The 25,415-nt window shown below is 31.8% G+C and overlaps 1 protein-coding gene across 1 annotated transcript in view; it reads left to right on the forward strand.

Annotated features, from left to right (window-relative positions):
• The window catches only part of LOC124359696 (DDB1- and CUL4-associated factor 10), a 44,377-nt gene extending 27,020 nt beyond the window's left edge, over positions 1-17,357 (forward strand). Inside the window, exons 5-8 of the mRNA XM_046812643.1 lie at positions 3,913-4,068; positions 7,988-8,160; positions 15,217-15,462; positions 15,966-17,357. Of these exons, the coding sequence (XP_046668599.1) occupies positions 3,913-4,068; positions 7,988-8,160; positions 15,217-15,462; positions 15,966-16,779 (1,389 nt within the window). The 3' untranslated portion in view covers positions 16,780-17,357. The remainder of the gene's footprint in view (positions 1-3,912; positions 4,069-7,987; positions 8,161-15,216; positions 15,463-15,965) is intronic.
• The last annotated feature ends 8,058 nt before the right edge of the window (positions 17,358-25,415 follow it).

The following is a 25,415-nucleotide window of genomic DNA, read 5'->3' on the forward strand; positions in this document are numbered from 1 at the left end:
AAACAAGTAAAAAAGTTCATATAACCATATGCCCGGAAACGCTTCGTTAGCGAGTTACGCCTAGCGAAAGATTTCGCCCGGATTTCAGAACCCTTGGTGAAGTCAGGCCGTATAAAAATGGTAAAGGTAGTTACAAAGATACAAATACGATTGTTTTTTATGTTTTTATATCTGACAAATTTATTAAAATTCGTCCCAGAGCTGTAAATGCAATACTTTCAGAGATATCTTACGTAAAACACAAGAATTGGTGCAAAGAAATAACACATTTTTGTGTTTAACGTAAGATTACTTCCATAAATGTTAAATAAAGGTCATTTTTTTCTTAAACAGATTTGTAGAACATTTAATTCTGAAAAGATTCATGTGAATTACTTAGGAAAAAAATTAATAATAGGTATTGAAATTTAGCTTTATTTAAAAATAAAACAGACGCACAAAAATGCATATTCTTATCTGCATAAAATATTAACTAATGTTTAGGTTGTGAGTAACAGCTGATCATTTATTCTAGACTGAACATTAACATAAAATGTATTTACCTTTATAAAACTGTAATAATCACCTATAATAGTTGCTCAAAGTGTCCTCCGTTGTTAGCAATGCACGTTTTCGCACGACGAATCCACTCTTTTCTAGCGCGTTTCATAACGTTTGGAGCATTCTTGATAGTTTCTGCCGCCTCTGTAATGCGATTACGTAACTCCTCTATGGTGTTAATCCGTTTTGAATAAACAATTGACTTCATCCAACCCCATAAGAAAATGTCTGCTGGCGTGAGGTCAGGAGAACGTGGTGGCCATTTTACTGGTCCATTTCGACCAATCCATTGTCTACCGTATGTATCATTTAAATAGTTTTTCACATCATTAGAAAAATGTGGAGGTGCTCCGTCGTGCATAAACCATGCATTTATTCTGTTTTGAACAGGAATATCTTCCAAGAGGGTAGGCAGGTTTGTTCTTAAAAAATTTAAGTACGCTACTCCATTAAGTCGATTAGGGAGGAAAAATGGACCAATCAAATTATCACCCAGAACACCAAGCCATACATTGACTGAAAATTTATGTTGAAAATGCCTCGTCGCAGTTTCATGTGGGTTGTCGTACGCCCAAGTATGGGTATTACGAAAATTTACAATTCCATTTCTAGTAAAACAGGATTCATCAGTAACGAGAATACGCCGAAGAAAATACTGATGTCGTAAACAATTTCTTCTTAACCAGCGGCAGAACATCTTCCGTTTATTAAGATCTTGCGGTAATAAGTCTTGAACACGTGTTATATGGAATGGGTACAACTGTGCTTCATGAAGTGTCCGCCATACGCTTGACTGGCAAATATTTAACTGACGTGATAATCGTCTGGTGCTTGTGGTTGGTGATAATTCTACAGCATTTATTATTGCTTGTTCATTATTATAGTTCCTTGCGCTACGTTGACGACCAATATCTATTCGCTTCGGTTTAAAGCTACCAGTTTCTCTAAGTCGTCTCTCCACAGCTTCAAATGTTTTGCGATCAGGTGTTCTTCAATGTGGTAAAGTATCACGATATTCCTGAACTGCAGCTAAACCATTCTTGTTAACTTTGCCGTAAATCAGTATCATGTCCGTATACTCTTCAAACGAATACATACCATTTACATTATCTGCCATTATTTACTAAGATAATTACATACACTTTTATAAAAATATTTAATAAAATATTTTAAAAATAAATATTTAATAAAATATTTTATACACTTGTATAAAATATTTCCAAATAATCACAGGATCTCACAAAATACAATCTTCACACGCCACAATACAAAAACCTCCATAAAGGTTATTCAAATATTACTTCATGAACTTAATTGTTGATCAGCTGATATTGCCAACCTTTGCAAAGAAAATATGACGATAAAAAGTGTTGAATAAATGATCAGCTGTTACTCACAACCTAAACATTAGTTAATATTCTATGCAGATAAGAATATGCATTTTTGTGCGTCTGTTTTATTTTTAAATAAAGCTAAATTTCAATACCTATTATTAATTTTTTTCCTAAGTAATTCACATGAATCTTTTCAGAATTAAATGTTCTACAAATCTGTTTAAGAAAAAAATGACCTTTATTTAACATTTATGGAAGTAATCTTACGTTAAACACAAAAATGTGTTATTTCTTTGCACCAATTCTTGTGTTTTACGTAAGATATCTCTGAAAGTATTGCATTTACAGCTCTGGGACGAATTTTAATAAATTTGTCAGATATAAAAACATAAAAAACAATCGTATTTGTATCTTTGTAACTACCTTTACCATTTTTATACGGCCTGACTTCACCAAGGGTTCTGAAATCCGGGCGAAATCTTTCGCTAGGCGTAACTCGCTAACGAAGCGTTTCCGGGCATATGGTTATATGAACTTTTTTACTTGTTTTTAGCTATAGAATAAGCTCCCGAGAGATTGCCGTTTAGTTTTGAATCACCCTGTATAATTTATTTTTAAACTATTGGTAGATAGGAAGGAAGCGGACAGTACTAATTTATTGAAAACTTTTTGAAGTTTACTGGTGTTAATTCATCTCTTCTTTATAATATATGCATGTAAGTTAACTTTCATGTAGAGTAGCAGATTGTAGAAAAAATAAAACTTAAAAAGTTGGAAATATGTCATTCTTACAAATTTAATGATATGATGTAATTTTATTAACTTGTAGTTATCGGTTTAATTTATAACAATTGGTGTATGTACCACAGATGTACATAAAAATATTGTTCATATTGTGAAAGATCAAAAAATTTGTATTGTTTTTTATCATTGACCTTATGGGCAAACTCTGTCACATAAGAAAGACAGACAAACCGTGATGTCAGGTTGACTCCATTCTTGCTATTCCATTGTACTGGTTACCACGATAATTGCCAACTTCATAAATTTGTGATTACAATAAGCTAAGTATTTAAATTGATCTTTCACATTAAATTTCATCATACCACATTGTTGTGTGCCTAAGTGCAAGAGTTTTGCAAATAGAACTTCTTCTTTGAACTTAAGTGTTTAATAGTTGGTTGTCCTACAATAGCATTCAAAACCCTGAACCAAGGTAGTAGTACATCACACTTTTTCACGCACTAGACTTCACTAAGGCTGAATGCAACGTAAAAAGCTATTTAAAGTCTATACCTTATTTCATTCTTGAGATGTCATGCATACAGATAGACAGTCAGACATCATGCAGACAGAACATTTTATATCCCCCGGCAGACAAAGAGGATTTGTGTCAGCCTACTGAGTGATGGGCTTTAATGATGCTCAGCCTAATTCAGTTGTTGGACATACACCATCATAGAACTTATTCTTGTCTATGTATAATTGAAGTTTCATGTAAAAATTTAAAGTCTGCAGAAGATTATTTTTCTTGAGATATCTTGCCACATGATACATTCACAGTTTTGTTCATTGACTCATGTTTCATAGCAGTGTTAAATAAGCTGCATGTGTTAATATGTAATTTATTAAAATCTCACGTGACTTGATTCATCTTGGTTTTTATTCTGCAATTTTCTTCTTGCCTCAAACTCAGAGTTACCCATATAGAAAATGATGTTTTTATGTGAAATTGCAAGTCTGTATGTAGGTACATTTTCGAGAGATCGTGTGTCAAGACAGACAGTCAGACAGAAATAAAATGTTTCTGGTTTCCTAAGTGATAGGCTTCACTTAAGGTTGCCAATTAATATCATAAAACAAACATGTCAGTTAAAGTGATGCGATATATATTATGTTGTTAAATTGATAATTGTCAGTTTTTCAATCTCAATCACTTCCCTAATAATACACTTAGAAAATATGTTTGTGTGACAACTCTTGGATATATCATGCATGTAGCTATATGTTTTTTGCTGATATAATTGAAATGTTCCAGCCCAACATGTATCGACTGATGCAACTGTCACAGACCACAATCCCTGTGGCTGCCAGCTTTACACATCTTTTCTCACACAAACGGAAGAGCAATCGTATTGAATTTGTGACAGACTTCCCTGACGGAGATGACGCAGAAGTTGTATCTTCATTACAGGTCGGTAAAACTATGGCATTACACTTTTTATAAAGTTATTTGTAATTTCAAAGTAAGCCTAAAAGCTTTTAAACATTACAATAATACTATCAAACTGTGACATTAGATTTTCAGTTTTATAATTATGGCGAAAAACAGTGATTGAAACCTCTTATTGCTCTTTGTTCGTAAAGGACCTTTGCAAAGTTTTTGGAGTAGCAGGATATTCATAGTGGGTAATAAAAAGATTAGGAGAGTTTTGTACATAATAAGGAGTTTTTAGAGGTAGCTTTATTTGTAGTTTTAATCCTAGCACTGCAATCATGCTAAATCTCTTAGATGGGGTCTAGATTTTGTGAATATTGCACGCCTTTTTTTTAAACAATCTGTAAAAATACTACTGATTAATCTATACTTGTAGCACATAATATCTTTTTCTTACGAATTGTAGTTTTAGAAACAGTTACTATTTATATATATAAATAATGTTTATAAATGTTGTTTTACTCTGTATTGTCATGAGAAGAATGAGAACTAGAAAATATTGTTTTACCAACATTTTAGATTTTACTTTTTTTAGCAGAAAAAATAAATGTTTTAAGAAAATTTCAAATAGCCAAAATGTGTAAAATGATAGGCAGATAAAGAATTTTTCAGTAAAAATAACATCAGAATTTCTGCCTTACATTTTGAAAACAAAAAACGCATAAGTTACAAAAAATTAAAATGACAGTATTTGTAACTAAAGCTATAACATTTTAGGGTAAAAAAATAAATAAAAATACTGTGAAAACCCAAATTTTTTGTAGACTCCAAAAACAAGCATCAAACCCAATAATTAATTTTTATATTTTTATTGAAAATATATTCCACATAGGAAACTAATTAGGTAATGGAAAATAAGTAGAAAATCAAAATACTATGAGTAATAAATTAAATATAGCATAATATCTAATGGTATGTTTGTTGATATTAAAAAAAATTATTCATATTTTTCTATAGCGTATTTTTTTATAATGAATATCTTTGAATAAATACATATAAAATATGTTGTAATATGGTTAAAAATCAAAAAGATTATGATGTAATGCTAAACCTAAACATAGCCTTCTTTTCTTGGAAAGATAAAAAGCAGTTTATAACTAATGAAATGAAGCCATTATTTACATATATGTTTTTACTGGCCTATGTGTATATAAAATATAATCCACATTATAAGAAACATGTAGTCCTACTTGATGTTTATAAATATTTGTATTTATAGTAAAAGGAATTTTTATCAAAACTAAACAATTTCACGTAGAATAGTCTAGGTTGGAGCATTGCTATTCTACAAATAATAACCAAAAACGTAAAATATAATATAAATTACAAGAACCAATGAAACAAATCATTATAAAATTTTGTTTTTATGTAAAGAAATATGGTAAATGAATGTTCCATTTTGGGAGAGATAGGTCTAGAGCCCACAAAGAAATATGAACTTTTCAGTAAAAATAAATCATGGTTTCAAAACTAAATCATGTAACTTTTATTTTCTATTTATATATGAAAAACTTCACAACACTACTAAAAGTAATCCTTAATAGTATATTATCTAAAAAAAGAACTTACTGCACTTCACGAAGGTTATAACTTGTGTTACCAAGTTATGGCTAGATCAGCAAGCAAACTGATTAGATGCACGTTGTGGGAGAAAGAAATTGCCTCCAACTTCTTTTTAAAACCGTTGACATTCCCACAGCACAATATACCTTGACAATTCTTTCGATGCATTAGCTCTTTATCTTCAAGGAGATTTTTATATTTAGATCCATCAAATTATAAAGGAGTTTATTACGTTCTTCCGAACAATGTATTTTTTGCAATTTACTGGGCCTTATATAAGGGTTTGGAAATACCTTTATTGTAAACAAAGAGGGATGAAATGGCATTCACAGTCCTGAAGAGATAATTTAATTTTGTATATGGGGACATTTGGCAGTTGTGTGTAAGTCACGTCATATCAGTTTTATGATTGGTTAAAAGTGGTATGTTTGATAGTTTCTTCAGACCGCTGGTATAACATTTTTAAATTAAATATGAAAAGTGTTTATCAAACTTGTTACATGACATATAAAGGCCTATAATTTACAAGGGTTGTCCAGAAAGTAACATGTTGGTAACATGTAATATGGTGGGGCAATGGGAGGGACTAGTGCTGTCAGAAGTGCAAAGTGGCACCAAAGGCACCACCGAAGACCACACTGATGGCCAGGGACATTTCCAATCAGCATATTTCTACCAGATCATGTTGGACGAATTTTATATCAAGTAATAACAAGCAGATAGAGAGAGAGAGAGAGAGAGAGAGAGAGAGAGAGAGAGAGAGAGAGAGAGTAACCTCCTTGTAATACCAAAGTAGCTAATGTTATATATGTTAATATTTTCTTAGATATTTTAAAAATCAGTTATTATTTGAATTATCTTTAAAGAAAGTTCTTTATGAACTTTTAGTAGTGAAAACTTAATAATGCAATAGCATATAAGACTGTAAGTATCAACAAAACTATTTGCAATTGTAAAAGTAATTTGTGTAATACAGTAATATATACCAAATACAGTAAAACCTCTGCTAAACGAAATAAAGGGGGTATAGCCACTTTGGATATAAAATTTTTCGGTTAATTCAATTACATATAAAAACGACCAATTAGAATAAGTGCCTAGGGGAAATGAATTATGTACAAATGATTTCTGTTAATTATTCTTTGGAAATAGTGGTAGGAGTGTGGGAGATGACTAATAGCAGTGACGTGAGGTACGTGAGATACTCTTTGTGGAAGCGGTAGTTGTTGTGGTAGGGGGAGAGTGAATCATCTCAAGAATGTGTTGTATGCCCAGCCTGTCACCACAGCGATACATCACACAGTTCTATTTAGATGGGAAGGTGTTGGCACGTGTTCTACTGTTAAATATAAATTATACTACTTAATTATTTATATACATAAATTATCATTCATGGAACCATTTCAGTTGGTCCAGGTTTCAGTTGGCTCAAGTTTGATTAATTGGGGTTTAACTGTATTAACACCTTCCAAAAAAAGAAACAAAAATTGTAAACTGTTTTTGAAAATAGAGTTCTTAAATTTTGTATTACATATAACAACTGTGTAGCAAAAATATGTTTACAAACCGTAAAATTCTGTTAGTTCAAAGTTAAATTTTTTGTAAAATATGATTTTGTATGGCATTGCCACATTAAAAAAATCATAGCTAATGGTTTGTTAATTAACATACAACTAAATATGTTTAATAGTATATACAAGGCGTGTTCACAAACTTAAGTACCGTAAAAAAAGTAAAACTAATTTTTTTCACCTCAATTTTATTTCTATATGAAAGCTCAAACGTTAAACTATTATTCGACATAGTTTCCACCGATGTTCAAACACTTGTTGTAGCATTTTCTTAGTGAAACGTCTGTTCTCTCTGATTTTTTCGGCAACTGCCCTTACCAGATCATCGGTGATGACAGAAGGCCAACCGTTCCGATTCTTATCCACATTTGTTCGACTGCCATTGAACATTCTAATCCACTTTCTCATCATTCCTTCACTCATCACGTCTTCCTCGTAAATAACTCGAAGTTGACCAAAAATCTTATTATAGAATGTATCTCAAAATCGGTGGGATCACTAATTGTCTAAAACATTTTAAAATCTAAGGACAGTACATAGTTAAACGTAATACATTTTTTAAATGTTAAAGTAGGCTTTGGCGGTTGTGGGTAGTATGGCTGGCTTGAGTGCTGGTGTCTAAAGCGTTAATTATATTCAGAATTCGGCAAGGAAGGGTATGAACAAATTTGTATTAATTTTGGAATTGAATATTTAGTTATGCTTCTGATTTAGTTTCAGCCAATGTTAATTTCTAACCTACTGTGTTTGTTTAATGGCAGGTACATCCACAGGGGTGGTGTGCTCTCAGTCGCAATATCAGCAATGATGAGAACTCAGAGTGGACCTGTATCCATGACATCCAGGAACCATACCAACCAGAGTTTATGGAGGAATTACCACCGGATGCAGGCGGAGGTGCAGCCCAAGCGGATAACACAGAAGAAGAGGACCAGTTAGTTAAATACAATTTATTCTTTACAATATTCTTGCTCAATTTCTGAATGTATATAAAAGCATGAAGTTTTCAAGAAAAAAATCAAAAACTTTGTTGTTTCAAAGTTATTTATCTATTTTAACTGTATATGTATTGCCATAAGTAAAAAGTTCAAAATAATTACCTTAAGAAATTGCAAGTCTTTTTTATCCACAAAAGTATAAACCATGTCCTAATAATGTGTATTACACAGGGTGAGGTAGACCACCTGTCCGTAATGTACAGCGGTTGAACCAAGAAATCTACCTTCTTTGTCTTAACAAAAACACCCATATTTCTACCCCAAAGAATTAGGTAAAATAATTTTTAATACACAAAAATTGCACTTACGGGGAGGGGGGTAGGGGTCATTATTATTGCAAGATATTCTAATGTAAAGTTAGATTAAACTGAACCTCGTTTCAATAAGAATTTCACTGATTATTTTGAAAAAAAAAAGTATTAATTTATTTCGATTGTATACAGGGTGGACCAAAATGTCAAAGTTGTACGGTTTCACAGTTTCTTTGCTTGTTAAAACTTTTTAGCAAATCCTTTAAGGTTACCAAATAATTACTATATCTAAAAATAATTACAGCTGTCGCCTTTCAACAGATTCCCCATTTTTTTGAAGTGAAAACTTCTTTAGGCACGTTGAGCGTTTTGGTAGAGGGTAAAATCCTCGGTTCGTGTCACCGACATGCTAATGATACTAACCTGCATGAAAAAGTCAGTCTCGCTGTGTTTTTTAACCGTAGACTTGGCCGCGGACTACTAACCTGCATGAAAAAGTCAGCCTCGCTGTGTTAAAACTGTCCCGGCGGAGTATGAAAACAGACTGCGAAAATCAGTGACCTTTACGGCTTCCTCTCTCGCGATTTAAAAGTGAAGCCAATGTCGTACAATTCTGTAAGATGCGTCAAATTAAAGCTCTTAATATTGGCAATCTATTGGTTACATTTTTAAATATTAAAAAAATTTCGAAATAATTTTGGATTATTGTTTACATTTTACATAGCGTTTACAATGACAAGAAAAAAGTAGTAAGCGAGGATTTTTTTTAATTTTTTGGTGAGACAAAATTTGTCAGCGAGAAAGTTGTGTGAAAATAGATGAATATTTTTTTTGTAATTTATCATTTTTTTTATTGGAAGTTTAGTTTAGCCTGTAGTAGCGTATGAAGTGATGAGTGAACGTTTCTGCCGGAACTGTAGTAGGCGCATTGGCTCACTGATACCGTATTAACTCAATAAATTAGTTTATTGTGCAATAAAAATACCTTTACGAAAGAACCAAGTTAATTTAACTAATTTATTAGTTTTAAAAATATTGTGGGTTTAATTGTTATTGCAATTATATACTTTATCCGTAGCAATAACTGTATTATTTACAACGGTGTTCAACTCACTGTTGTTCACTCGGTGTTTACTCACTTGTATTCTATGTTTATTAATATTTAACCTCTTCATCATGAAATGAGTATTATTACGGTATAAGATTTATTTTACTAGCGTGGTAAAATAGATTTCTAGTTATTTGATAATATTTTTTCGTGGATTTTAAAATTGGAAAATTAAAAAAAATGTTATAATAATTTTAGATTTTATGAAATATGTTCATTTATTGTTTTTATTAAGATATTGTTAAGATAATTGTATATTAATTATTTTTTCAACCACTTTGTATTTATATTTTGTTCATGATTTGTTTAACCCATCATATGTAACTAATAAATAAAACATAAAAAATGTCATATAATTTTTGCATATAGTTTTAATTACTCTCAACTTAATAGTTCCGTTTTCACTTCTATCGGCAGTCCCACGACTGCTACTGTTTTTTTTAATAATTATAATTAAGGATATTTCGAACTTGTAAAACCTAAAAATTTTAAGTAGCAAGGTATGATTTCCATTTCACCTATCAGTAGCTCTCTTAAAAAACTAAAGATTTGGCTTTTTCTTGGATGATTGAGAAATGATGCCAAAAATTCTAATAATATTTATTTTTATGTAAATTTTAAATAAATAGAAAATCGTTTTAAAAACCGTCTAATACAGTGATCTCAACTGAGAGCAAAAGTATTAAAAAAATAATTTTCTTCACTAACAGGTCCATGTATTTCTTTCAACTTCTTGGAAATTCCAATTGTTAATTGTTGCAAACCTGAACCAGTAAGTCAAAATACCTCTACCCTATATCTATGTATGGCTAGAAAATAATGGACTTAGGCTTAAAACAAATTTCACTTACATATATTGACAATTTGATGTTATCCCCTTCAATGTACTCCCCTCCTTGATCTCTACACCGCTCTATAGGAATTTTCCACTGTGCGTAACAGTGCTTAATGCTTTTTCTTTTATTGGTTCAATACTCTCAAATCTCATTCCTTTCAAAGCTGACTTGACTTTAGGGAACAAAAACAGTCACAGGGGCCAAGTTGGATGAGTGATCTAAGATGGAGATGTTGTGTTTGACGTCTTTACTTACTACAAAGCATTGTGAGCTGGAGCATTGTCCTGGTGGAGGATCCATGTCTTGTTTTTCCACAAATTGTTCCGTTTTCATGCCTAATACTTTCCTTGTCGATTCCTGTTAGCTCAGCCATTGGTTTGATAGTTGATCGATGATCTTGTCGAACAAGGTTACCGATCTTTTAAATGTTATCATCAGTTTTTTATGAGGATGGTCTGCCAATGTGTGTGTTCATTACTCATGTCTTTGTGTCCATCTTTAAATCATTTAAACCACCCAAACTTTTGTGTTAGTGAAAAACAGTCGTCATCGTACACTTGTAATATTACAAATGTTTTACTTCCAGATTTTCCAAGTTTTAAATGAAATTTGATGTTCACTTGCTATTCTTACTGGATACTCAACATTTTTCCTATGCAGAGACAAAAGGTTAACTGCTTATAACGGGCACTAAGGGCGAAATAAGTACGGGAGCCAGACAAAACTTTAGGGTTGGTGTTTCATCTTTTCATTGATACCAAAAACATATTAGAAAAGGCAAGGCTTCGTTCTCCTAATTATGAATACTAATATTTGTCAAACATATGTGCAGGTCTATTTGATCTAGGGTTAAAATCTCTAAAACCCAGTTTCATTGATTTTGGTCCATAAATTAATCATGAAAATGGTCTAATTTGAAATGTTGTTGTTGTTGCTGATTGGTAGAGATGGTCATTTATATTTATATGAAAGTAGATTTTATATTTTCCCATCTTTGAAGATATGTTCCTTTCAAGTATACTCATATGATAGGACATTTTTTTTATACTTTTGAGACTTGAGTCTTTTTGGGTTTTTATTATGTTCTCATCAGGTTCATACGAAGATCAAACATAATTTCATCATCCATATTGTAATTTCCAAACCCCATTTGTGTTTTCTCAGTTAAATGTTATAACAAATGATCTTGGTCAAAGTATGGCTTACTACCAAGTAACTAGTAACAAATGTCCCTAGAATGTTGATCTACATATTACTAGGTTCTTTGGTATATTTGCAGTAGGAACTAAAATAAATTAGGATATTCTGAAACCAACCAAAGTAGGTAATGTTGGTTTGTTTCAACATTATTATAATAATTGACATCTTTATTTTATAATAATATTCAAATAAATTTATCTCCTTCCAACACAAAGATATCCAAACACCATTAATTCATTAGGGTTTTTATTTCTGTAATAAATCAAATACATAAAAACATGCAGATTTAGGCTTATATTTATTAAAACAATTGTAATTTGAGCAAATCAAGATTTTTATAGTCACAATCTACTTGTAATAAACAAATCATTACTGGCCACCCTGATGACAAAAAAGAAAACAGCTCGAAGGAAAAAATGTTATGATATAAAACTCAAAAACTCTTCGTAAACAGTGCAACTCTTCATTCATAGAAACAGTCGGACAACAAATCAAAAGCTGTGTGGAATGTAATAAATAATGAAAGAAAAGAAAAATCTTCAAAAAATCCCACTAGAATGCCTAAAATAGAGGAAGAAATCGTTGGACTCTCCAATAACTATTGCCAATCATTTAAATTACTTCTTTGCTACAGTCGCTGACCGAACACTCCTCAGAAATGGAACATCGACACCTGTAATAGCACCAAACAATAACAACCAAACACTTCAAACACCAAACCTAGCCTTCTTTGAAACCAACAAACAAGAAATTGGAAAAATCATTGACTCTTTAAAAGCAAAAAACATCAGCAGGGGAGGATGAGATCTCATCAAAATTGATCAAACAGTGCAAACACGAAATAATCACCCCACTGACTCACATCATTAATAAATCACTTTCACAAGGAATATTTCCAAATGAACTAAAATTCGCAAAAATCTATCCGAAAATTCAAATGTGGAGCAACAAATGAAGCCACCAGCTACAGGCCAATTTCCCTAATCTCTACTTTTTCTAAAATACTGGAGCGAGTAATACTAAATAGACTACTGAGCCACCTCAAGCAGCACGATCTTCTCACCCCTAGACAAACACGGTTTTATAAAAGACAGATCAACTTCAACAGCAATAGCTCAACTAATTGAAGAAATCATCGACAATCTGGAAAAAGGAAAAATTGCAACAAGCATATTTTTGGATTTTAGTAAAGCGTTTGACTGCCTTGACCATGAACTCATTACTGAAAAAGTTACACTCTCTTGGAGTCATTGACAAGGAACTTGACTGGTTTAAGAGCTACTTGAGCAAACAGGGAACAAGTAGTAGAACTTACTTACTTGGAGAAAAACACTGTGACGAAAGTAAAATCCAAGCCAATACCAGTAAGCAGAGGAGTACCTCAAGGCTCCGTGCTTGGACCGTCTTGTACATTCTCCTAACAAATGACTTCCCAAATTATCTCCAAAAACCACTGTGAAAATTGTAATGTATGCTGACGACACAGCTTTGATTTTAGCAAATAAGAACAAATCTCAGCTAGATATAGACTCTTTTGTTGCATACAATGTGGCTAAGCAATACTGCCACCTCAATGATTTAGTCTTAAATGACTCAAAGACCCAACAGCTAGTCTTTTACACCTAACCCAAACCAATATGACGGGCTCCCAGAAATAACTACAATTAAATCAGGAAAGTACCTTGGTCTAACTGTTGATCAAAACCTCTCATGGGAACCTCACATCAATCAAACTCTGCCACAAACTTAATAGTTAGCCTGTATGCAGTGAGAAGAATAAAACAAATCAGTAGCCCTCAAGTAGCTTTGACAGCATACCTTTCCCTATTTTGAATGTCATCTCAGATATGGACTGATAGCCTGGGGGAGGTACGACAATTGGAAATCTTAAAAGGGTGCTCGTTATACAAAAAAGGGCTGTCAGGACTATAAGTGGATTAGGACCAATGGACTCATGTGCCGAGCAGCTTTCAGACATCTAGGAATACTGACGATCATAGGACTCTATATCCTAGAGACGATCTTATTTGCCACAAAAACAGGGCACGCAAGAACTGGCGACATCCACCCCTACAACACCAGACATAGAAACAACTTCCTCCTTGAACCCTCATCATCTGACTCTGTTCGAGAAAAAAAACCATCGTATAAAGGAGCCATGTTCTTTAACAATCTACCTGACTACCTAAGAAAGCTTCCAGAGAAGAAACTTCAAGGCCTCCTTAAGAAGCTGGCTGCTGGAGCATCCATACTACAGTGTCCAGGAGTACCTTCAGTGGAGGACAAGCGCTTTGTAATTTACATACACTGACTCACACACTGATTGTGACATAAAACACTGACCTTTGTTCTATTCTCTAAGAATATGTTTCAATAAAGATATATTCTATTCTATTCTATTCTACTTGTGAAATCTTGAAGTTAAAATTTACACATCTTTCGTTTAAGGACTTGTATGTGCAATTAGTGTTCTCAGAACTATAAGTAAATTATATTATAATAAACAGGTAGCAAGGGATCAAATCTGTTGTGAACATGAACAATGTTTCATTGCCTGCCTCAGAACCTATGACATTTATTAACACACACTCAGACTCTCAGTGGTTATGTATAAGAATACAATTTTCTATACCATTTCCTTAATCAGAAGTTAAATTGTCTTGTCTTTGAGCATTGGTTTATATATAGCCTATATATAAAGTATAGTTTGTGCTTCTCATATGAATTTTTTCACATTTCCAATTATATACATAGGTTTGTATTTGTCAAAATCATTAAATGTATTTTAAATGCTATTTTTTTAAGCTAAAGGCTAATGATTTGAAACAAAACTGCTTGTAAAACAAATAAACCATTCATTCATTCAAATGTTTTAAATTAACACAGTTTTTATTTTTAACTAAGAAAATGTCATTTTTATTTACAGCTATGAATAAATAAAAGTAATTTTGTACATTTCTTTAAATCTCTAAAACATTGGAATTGGAAATTTTAAAGACATTAGCTTTATAGGACTGTAGTCTTATGTTTTCAGGGTGAAATCTCTTTTTAACTTTCTGTGATGGAGCTTTACCTCTTTTAATGTATCTCAAAAAGTATCGTATGTATTGAACTTTTGCGATGTATAAAAAGATAAATTTGGACCATAAATCAAGCTAAACATTATTCTAAATTCTATTAATTTTAGTTTTTCAAACTTTCATCATACCCTACCAAACTTTATTTCAGGAGTATTAGTAGTTTGGATAAATCATTATCCTGTTCATTTTATGAAACCTTTTAGAAAAATGCGTTTACTCATTTAAAATTCTGGATAGTATGGGTTCAATAAATCTCAAGGTCTGAATATTTTTACTCTATGAAAATTGTATACCTCAGCTCAAAGTACAAAATAGCTTGGGTTGCACATCTTTGTAAAATTGATTTGTCATCATGTAGAAATTAAGTCATAAATTCAAAGTTACAGATTAAAATATCTACAGGTATTACAATTCCCTGTTTTGTAAAATTGTTTAGTGATTACTTTTATGATGGATACTTTGTTTGATTTGCATAGTGTGGAAAGGTTTCATTCAGTGTTGTCTTTGAATGTTACAGGGATGTTATACAAGGAATGTTTGTGATTGACTCAAACTCTCGTGCAAGGGTGGTGAATACTGACATGGAGACACGCCAGAGGCCTTACCGCAGATTGCGCACATTGAGTACTCTCAGCAGTAACAGCAGCTCTCCATTTCGAGGCTTCCCTGCGGCTGAACCTGCAGCCATCCCTGTACGGGACAGCAACATTGTGGTGACATCGACTGACGTGTGGGAGGCGCTGCTCGCCATCAGAGAGGCCAGGTAAACTATTGACTAATAGCAAACAATGCTTTCCAACATCTGAGCCAGATGCCATCCCTGTACGGGACAGCAACATTTTGGTGACATTGTCTGATGTGTAGTAGACTCTGGTAACTGTCAGTGAGACCAGGTAAATTTTTGAGTAAAAAAAAAATGATTGTCTATTTATGTTCAAAGGTCTCATATGTCAATATTTGTAATTGCATTATATTATCATACGTGTTTTGCCAAAGAGATGTTTTATCATTCATGATGTCGTTCTTCTTGTTTTATTTAACAGCCAATAATTTCCTCTTTAAAGTATCCCTTATAATTAAGTCCCTTTTACTACACAACCTAGGACAGATTGACATACTAGGTTTATACATTTTGGAAAAGATCCAGCACTTAAATTAAAATTGATTGAGAGGTACTGGGTAATTGTAATGATCATCCTCTATAATTTAATGATTTTAATTGAAAGAGTTTATTAGACATAATAAGGATGGTCTTATTTATTTTAGGTCACGAAGAGAACGGAACCGAGTACAAGACCGGCGTGTTGGAGGAAGTGGTATATTGATGCCAGACCAAGAGCCTCACACAAGGTTCAGGATCGTGAGGATGTCAAGTGGTTTAGCCCTAGCGGACGTTTCACATGGCAGGGCTCAGATGGGCAGTGATGAGGTCGTAGTTCCTCAACCACATTCCACCACCTCGAGACCGAGTGGAGGCCAAGCTGAAGCACCGGAGGAACTGGATAATTCCCGGCGTGCCTTGTCTGAAGCACTTAGTGACAACTCTGTAGCATCAATCATCATCCGTTACCGACGTCCTCAGCCCAGTGAGAACGAGCCGGAGCAAGCACAAGTACCCAGACAAGAAGAAGCTCAACCAAGCACATCCTCCGCTCCTAGAACTATCGTCATTCTTGGATCCAACCCACCGAATCCTGCACGCTTACGGCCTACCCGGCCTACTGGATCCAGAATAAAAGTCCCGAAAAACCACAAAATTCATCAAAACATACCGAGACTATCCCATTACATAGAGGAACCAAATGTCGGTCGGGGTTTTATCAAAGAGCTATGTTTCTCTTCAGACGGTAGGTTGATATGTTCACCATTTGGATATGGGGTGCGGCTGCTGGCATTCTCGCCAGAGTGCTCAGAGCTGTCTACATGTGTTCCTAAAGATGGAGCTGTCAAGTTGTATGAACTGGGAACTAATGTGTGTCATGCAGATATAGTCGTTAGTACAAAATTTTCTCCCCGGCACTGTTTATTAGTCTCCGGCTGCTTAACAGGCAGAATAGTGTGGCATCAGCCAGTCGTGTGACTTGGTCTGATATTTATCATTTAATATATGAATAAAATATTATAATAAGTTTTGAAACGTGTATATAATTGCGTACAAAGCAATGAAACTTATTGGCAAAATGCTTTTGTTTGTTGTGTTAAATAGATAAACAATTAATTTGATTACTTAGTTTTTGTAATGAAAAATGTTTTTACTATTGAATTTTTATTTTAATACATAAGAATTGATGTAAACTTGTTTAGGAACTAGCTTACAGCATCTCTGGCATTTTGTATTTTATATTCTCTTTTATTTTAAACAGTTTCACACAACTTAAACTAGTTTGAGTTATAAACCTAAGTGATTATTGAAAAATTGAACATCAAAAGAAACCTGTGGTGGTTAAATTATTTCAAAATTTCTAGCAGATCCCCTACTGAGTTTAAGCATAGTAATTTAAGTTACAAATACAATCAACAATGAATTTAATTATCATTGAGAAATATTACATACATCTCAGTTATAACAGTTAAGAGAGCAGTAGGTTTTATTATGTACTGGTAAAAATAATGTTTGATATCTCTTTAGAATTTGCTTATTCATACTTTTAATATTAACACATTGGAGTCTGGCTCGCTATTTGCTGTTTTTATAACCCGGTCTGCATACATTAATTGGTTTTCAGATTTTTTTTTTAGAAAACTGTTAAATATTATGTATAAGATATTATATTTACTTGAAAGTTCTATCTTTCCTCTTTAAAATGATATGTAAAACTGTATTCCTATAAAATCTAATTAATTTTAAAAAAAAATTTCAAAACTTACACTTTTTAAGAAAAATATAAACTCCCGCATGTCTTGTGCTACTTGAAAACTAACTTTTGAATAAATAAAACAAGTAATTTCAATTTTTTTAAAGGCATTTACTATATACATATTTACAAATAATTATTTTAATTACAAAAAAAATTTCAAATGCTAAAAAAATTATTGTTGTCGTAGACAGACTGACGACGCGCCAGGCCACGTCAGTGGATAAACAAAAGCCTCAAGCGGGTATGACGTAGTAGCGCCTAGCGGAATTTTTCTGAACTAACCATTAAAGCTGGCTTTCTAATGCAGCAGACAGCACTCGAATATCACTCGAGCAACTCCGTATATCAATCGGCAAAGCTGTGCTCGAGTCACGCTCGAGCGCCGGCCGGGGGTTTAAACAATGGCGCTCGAGTCTGGCTCGAGCGTAGACTCGAATGTGTTAAAAAAAAAATTTATCTTGAATACAAAATTATAAATTTTTAATGAAGAAGAAAAAAATATTTGTTAGTATTTATTTTGTTGATTTTGCTAGTAATTTTTCACAATTGATGTTTTTGTGTGTTGAAAATCAAATTTTATGAATTGGGTATATATTAATCTGTAGCTGGTTATGTTTACAACAAAAAAAATAACTTTTGAGATAAGTACATTTTTTACTTATTTATTGAGTAAAAATGTTTCTTGGATTCTGACGTTTCCAGCCATGTGAATAAGCATCGCCACAAGGTCTTCTTTGATTTTTACTTCATCTACTGCTTTATATGGTAGCACTGCAGTACAAATCGCTTCATACAAATTTCATTGCAATCGCAGTACTTCATTGTTTTGTACAAATTTCTATTTCCTCATTAATTTTGAATCTTTCCATGAATTCTCTTGATGTTCCATGATGAGCTAGCTATCTATTGCTAATCTGGATGAAGGCAGCACTGGATTGAAGGGATGTAAATACAGTGAATGCTGGATTTTGCTCCTTTACTGAAACTACTTGGTGCTGGACATTTTTAGTCTCCTGGATATAATGATGTAATTGGTGAAAACAAAATACTAAAACTTGTCCTTTTGTGGTTTATAAATTTAACTTTGTAGTTGCATAATCACTGTTTACCACATTCTGTCACAGGCTTCTGTGTTGTTTTAAATATATAGCTCATCACATGTTTTTAGTGTTATTCAACCTTTAAATGTTTTCGATTTGGTGAAAGTTAAATGAAACTATTAAAAACACCATAATTAGTTGCTGTATTGCTAAAAAAAATGAGTTATTAACTAGATATTTTGTAATCCATTGGTTTGACTTTATTATTTGTTTCAAGTTCAATATTCTTATCCCAAAAACGCATATTTTGTAATATTAATAATGCATATCAGTTAAGTTGAATTTGGTATTAAGCTTAATTTCTTTTTTTTTACACAAAATCAGTTGCTATTATATAGAGAATTAATATTCAATAATAGTAATTGGACATTGGTGGAATGGAATTAAAATTATACCAAATATTCAAACAATAATATAAGCAGCAAACACACTAAATTGTTTTAAATGAATTAATAATGGAAGCTTATTTCTAGCTGGTTTAAACAACAACAACAAGTACATCTTTTGCTCATATCTGGAGTAATACAAATTTATAATGTTACATGTTTATATCATTAAAACAATTTATTATAATATTAATAACAATTTGAAATACTGTAAAAACTTATTGGATGTAACAATGATTGACATAATCTGTGTGTTTGGTTATTCAATCTGCCAGATGTGTTTTATGCTAAGAAGTGATATTAATTTTTAATGAATTATTTCCACTGGAGTGAAAACAAATAAAACAAGAGTAGTGACCAATTGTGCTAAAACAAGTCATCAAAACCAAAGATGTTGGAAATGTTTAATAGCATTGATTTAGCAATGACATTAGTTTATATAGAGGAGAGATGACTTTGTTGACGGAGAGCACTATTATGAGTGGACTAGTGAACTAGAGGCCGGGGAGGTGATGCCAGAGGAGGAGTGTTAAATAGAGGTCAGATCTACCTGAATTCCAATATGTCAAGTCTCTCAGCCAATTTACAAATTAAAAAGCCAATCATAAATCAGATTCTGAGATTGGATTTTTAATTTTGAATCTACTTGCTTGTTGATACTTTAAATAAATTTATGGTAGGTCATATCAATTCAAATATTAAAAATTGTTTAAAATATTTCTGTAAATAAAATTTGAAATGTACTGAGTTTGTTTTGAAGTAATATCCATTTTATATGTACAGTGAAAATTTCAATACTGTATATGTAGTGAATATTGTGAGATTAATATTCCTAAAAATGTAATTTGTATCTGTGTTGAAAATAATCAATAGCGAATTTCAAGATGAAATAAGACTATGTACTGTGAAGTAGCGTAATATATTTATTTTTATAGTGACATTAAATGAAGATCAGTACACATTTATTCTTAAAATAGGGAATAAAACTTGTACAATTAGGTAAGACTAATTTCAGTCACATTGGAAAACAGCAGACAAAGTTGTGTCTACTTAATCTATTTCTAATGAGTGGAACACTAATGATGTACTTGAAATGTGTCGTCATCTCCCTGATTATCGTCAAAATGCCAGTTTTGTAATGATAGCTTGAAATGTTTTTAAACATTGACAGTTAAATTCCTATTTCCTTGCTAAGACACTAGTTCACTTCGATATAGTTTTGTGTCGTCTTATACCTTCGGTTTGTTCTTGATGTTTAGTCTTTTTACTATCTTGCTTTAAGTATTCAGATTAATTTGATAGTAATTTTTTGTAATGCAACATTTTACTTCGCACAATATGTTTGGAGTTTTATTATTAGTGCCATCTATGTTGTGACTGGTAGATCAGAATAAAGGAACATCTGGAACTACAAAAGATCTTTGATCTGTGTACTTATTGAGACGTGTAATATATTTTCTGTTTTGCCGGTTTACTGTATCAGTGATGGTCACTTTGGTAATATTTTATTGTAGTGATAATTCCGTTTTATTACAATCACAACACTTTTAGATAAGTTTTTCTATCACAGCTGTGACATTTTAAATTGCTATTAACTTGTACAGAACTTTGTTTTAGCTCCATACATTTTAAGCTTTTGTTATGATACTATGTTATTGTTTTTATTTTAGGATTTGTATAAAATTTCATTGTACATACTTTTTGTTATTTCTGACCTTACCTTCAATCCTCAGCAAGGAAGTGAGAGAGGATAGTTCGACAGCACTCAGGTAGTGTGAATTTTTCATTCGTAGGAGTTTTTTAAGGGGGTAAACTTTGGAAGTTCAGATATTCTTTTGAAACAATAATGAATTCCAGTTTCCGTTTAGCAAGAGTATAACACTTTACTTTATTCAGTTTTCTTACATTTTTTGAGTTCTTTTTGAATATTTGTGTTATTTTTCCACAAATAGATTTTGTATCTTTGCCACACACCCTTGTAAAAAACAAAAAATATTATGTATGATTTTGTTTTGGAATATGCACATTTTAATAGATTTACTTGCCAAATTTTGTTGTGTTTAAATCAGTATACTACACCAGTTTGCCCTTAAATTATTTTATAGAAAATGTTGGAGTGCTTTTAACCCTAAAGCTTTAACCAAAATGGAAAAAATCAGTTCTATAGCATAGTATATGGAATTAACCCGTCTTTTATGCCAGTGAGTCAGGAGGCAAGTAGTCATGACCAGCTTCATTAAAACTTCATAGTATATTGATCAATATTTTATCTTATATTTATTCTAAGCATTCAACAGTAGAATCTTAATACCATAAAAGAAATTTATAAGTTAGTAAACAATTATTTGATCAAGAAATTTGACATAGCAAAGTATGTGTAATTGAGAGTTTAAAAAGGTTTGGTTTTGTTTTTCAAACACTAACAACAGCTGTATAACATTTCAGAAAATTTAGTATGGGTTCTGGATTTATCTAATGTGAAGGCTTTTTATACAATAATAGATTTGCTTTTTACTAATGACTTGCAATGAGGTGAAATTGATTGTTGGTGAAAATGAGGATGGTATTGTTATAAAACAATGGTTAGACAAATGCTATGTTCTAATGATATAAAAAAATAGTTTATATGGTTGCAACGGTAAAGAAAGGTCGTGAAGAAGAGATTATATGAAAACTCTGAATGTTGATGAACACAACAGCCAAAAAATTGACATTGACTTGGCCGACCAAATGGTACCTTACAATACAGCTGATTGAAAATCGCTAAGATGCACAAAAATGTACAGAACATCTTCTATCTGGAACATCTGTACTAAATATTTTGGTAATTTACAGATTCCTAATAAACAAGGTTATCGCTCAATTTCTTAATTAAATAAAGTGGCTCAGTTAGATCTCGTAGGACTTTTAAACAACAATCCTGTTACTCCAGCAACTCAAGTAGGAGATCACTTTCTGAAGGAGTCTGACATTTTTATATTGGTGTAGGTAAAAAAATAGGTGGCAGAGAAAAGTATGTAATAGTTGTTTTCAACAAGCAGCTCCAAAGTTAAAAAATAATTAGAAAAACATGTAAAAATAATCACACACTGTGGTAAGTATCCAGGTCCTCCATATAATTTATGTAAACTTGGCTTCGAAGATGCAGTAATATATTCACAAAACCTGTGTTTTCGCTGTGCTACATTAGACAAACAAAAATCTATAGCAATTTGGCTACTTTTTGTTAATAGTATATGTCTGCAATAAGTTTTTTCAATGGTTATTAAATATTTTAAACTAATTTAAATATAGTAAACTTGTTTTTAAAAAATCAGTGTTTTTCTTGCTTTTTAATACAGTAAAAATACTGACTGCAACTGAAATAAACAGCATATTATAGGTGACTTGCCATACTAATGGCAATCCAAAGTAACAATATCTTAATGTCAAAAGAAAGTCTTTCTGGCTCTTAAATATTCTAAGTTTTGCTGCTAGAAATTGCTAATAGTTTGACAACAGCTGACAAAAAACCTTATACGATTCACTAGTCCCTTTGGACTTTCTGGGAACTGTGAATTAATATCAAATTTGATTTGATGGCACTGGATGTTAGCTAATGTTGTAAAAATCTATAGGTCTCAAGGTAATGCTCCTTCAAGCATTTCAAAATGCAATAAAACTGAAATTCGAGCTAACTCCCATAGCCTCTTCAGAATTTTAATTTGGCCACTGATTAAATGTTTCATATTTTGTCAAAATCATGTTTTTTCCACCAATACTGAATTTGATATTAATACATTTTAATATTTGTGAAGTCAACAGATATAATTAAAGTGCTGAATTTTTGCTCATTTTTAGTTAGGTAGTTCAAATGTTTAAACTTTTTAATAAAACACTTTCCATTTCTACTAAATAATAAAAAAGGAAAAGATATATTTAAAATTTATCAACTATGAAAAACATTAGTGATTTATAATGAAAGGATATTATTTAGTGTTCAAACTCCACTATTAGCCATTACCTTTAGCTTTGCATGTAGTTCTCAAAATTAAAGACTATATAACCTTCTTACTGACATAGCCTTTAAATCACTTAATATGATGTTGAGTCATATTTTTCATTTGGTATCAGGCTTATACAAGGGTTACTCTAAAACTTTGGTATACTGGCAGACCGTGCATACTCCAATAATCTTATAACTCTTATCTGATTGTCTGAGTGCCAATCAGTACCTGAAAGCAATTTGAGCTCATCAGTCTACGTGTATTTTCTGTTTGGAAAGATATATTTTATGCAGTCATTGAGAGAGCACTTTCAGTTTATGATTTTACATTCAGTTTGTCTTAAGAGGAGATCATGAAACATCCCAAAATTGCCTTTGGTTCTAAAACACCATCTCATGTAACTATTTTTTTTTTATTTATTTATTTTTTTAATATTCATAATTTCAAAGGAACTGTAATTTGCTTCAAGATGGTGAATGTTCAAGAAAGCAGCATTCTGCCATCACTTAATAAAAGTTGATTGGGTGTGCACTATTGTCCAAGTAGATAGACATTGTACTAATGTAATGATAGATCTTTCCTGGGATTAGATCAGCAACAGAGCGAATAATCTTGCATTACTTTTTAAACTACAGGAAAATTATTACTTGAGGGGTACCTCATGACTTGAACATTAGGAATTTAATTTTGTACCATGACAATGCCTCTTTCCATACCGCTGCAAATATTTCAAAATCTTTACACAAAAATGGTATTAAATAAATAGAGGACCGCAATATTCACCCGATCTTGCTATGAGCGATTTCTGGTTATTCTTCAATCAAAGGAACATTTGTGCGATCATATGTTTTCTTCAGAAGCCAAAATAAACTATGGATACATAAATACTTTGACTCTTTCAAAAATTGAGTGACTGTCAAGTGGACAATTACTTTTAACAAACCTAACATTTGATAAGTCCAGCACAAAAACTCTTAATGTATCTCAAAACTTTCAGAGTGACCCATGTATCAGGTATATATATATATATTTCATTGGTAATAGTCTTAGAGTATCAGGGGTTAAGCGAAATTGTGACTGACTTATATTAGGTTTTGCACCTATATCAAAAAAGTATAATATATATACAGGGTGTAACTGAAATACACAGACAAACTTCAGGAGGTTGTTCCTGGAGTCTAAACAAACCAAAAAGTTCCTATAAATGTGTGTCCTAAAATGCTTTGTTTTCTGTCTGTCCGTCTGTTTGTTTTTTACATTAACATTTTTTTATAAACAACCATTAAAGGTAGAAAGTTAAAGTTTTCAAAATATGCTAATCTAGTATAGATTGTGAATTAAAAAAAATGTTTAGTCCACAAAATTCAAAATGGCGGGTTCTTATAATCTTTTATGATGAATTTCTCAAAAACTACTTTCTGTATAAAGAATGTACTAGAACCAAAACATTGTATAAATTTTATTCTAAAAGAAACAGTACCTCATTTATTGCAATTGCTCAAGAGATGAAAAAATTGTGAAATTTTTAAACCTAGTAACACATCATATTTACAAGTTTTTCCAAGTTTCAGAAAATTTAAGTATTCTACAAGTGTTAAGAAAATTTAAAAAAATATTCCACCATCAAAAAGAATTTTAAGCTGTAATTACTAAAAACTACGGAACAACTTAACAGTACAGCAGTTATTTCAAAACCTTAGGGATCACTTTACAACAAATGTCCATTTCTGTTACTGTTTACATTGCAATGTTCAGAAAAGCCAACCAGTTTTATGAACCTATGTGCAAACACTTACAGTTTTGTTTATTAAGGTAAGTTTCCCAATACATCGGATGTTGTAAATTTGTTACAGGTGTAATCTGAAGTTAAAAATTAGAGAGTTATCTTCTCTGTGCAATCTGCAGTACGCTACTGATCAAGCAATATATACTTATTATTTTCTAAAATTTAAATTAAAAAAAATCTTTCAGCCTCTTTTGTAAACTTCATCTGAAAGTGTTGACAGCAACTGTTTAATGTCAGTAACTTTGGATTACTTTTCATAAATATTGTAATAATTTTTACAAATTCTAAAATATTCCAAAGATCTTTTCTAATTTTAAAAACTTTAATGTGGCTTCAAGAAATATTTAAAAAAAAAGAATTAGCCAAGTTGGTCCAGCTGTTCTCGAAATTAGCACTTAGCAACTCATATAGCAATTCATTTTTACTATACAGATCACAGTAGTTGAGTAAAATTCAGTAATGAGGAGTATTTATCAATGAGATTTAAGCTTTGAATTATTCAAAATAATAAGGGGCATTGACGAAAGTTAACCCTAAACAATAGTTGATACAGTGTTATTTATCAGTACAATATTAATAAAGTAATCAATAGATTTTTCT

The sequence above is a fragment of the Homalodisca vitripennis genome, chromosome 4 (genome assembly GCF_021130785.1).
Source record: "Homalodisca vitripennis isolate AUS2020 chromosome 4, UT_GWSS_2.1, whole genome shotgun sequence".
In the NCBI taxonomy this organism is placed as follows: Eukaryota; Metazoa; Arthropoda; class Insecta; order Hemiptera; family Cicadellidae; genus Homalodisca; species Homalodisca vitripennis.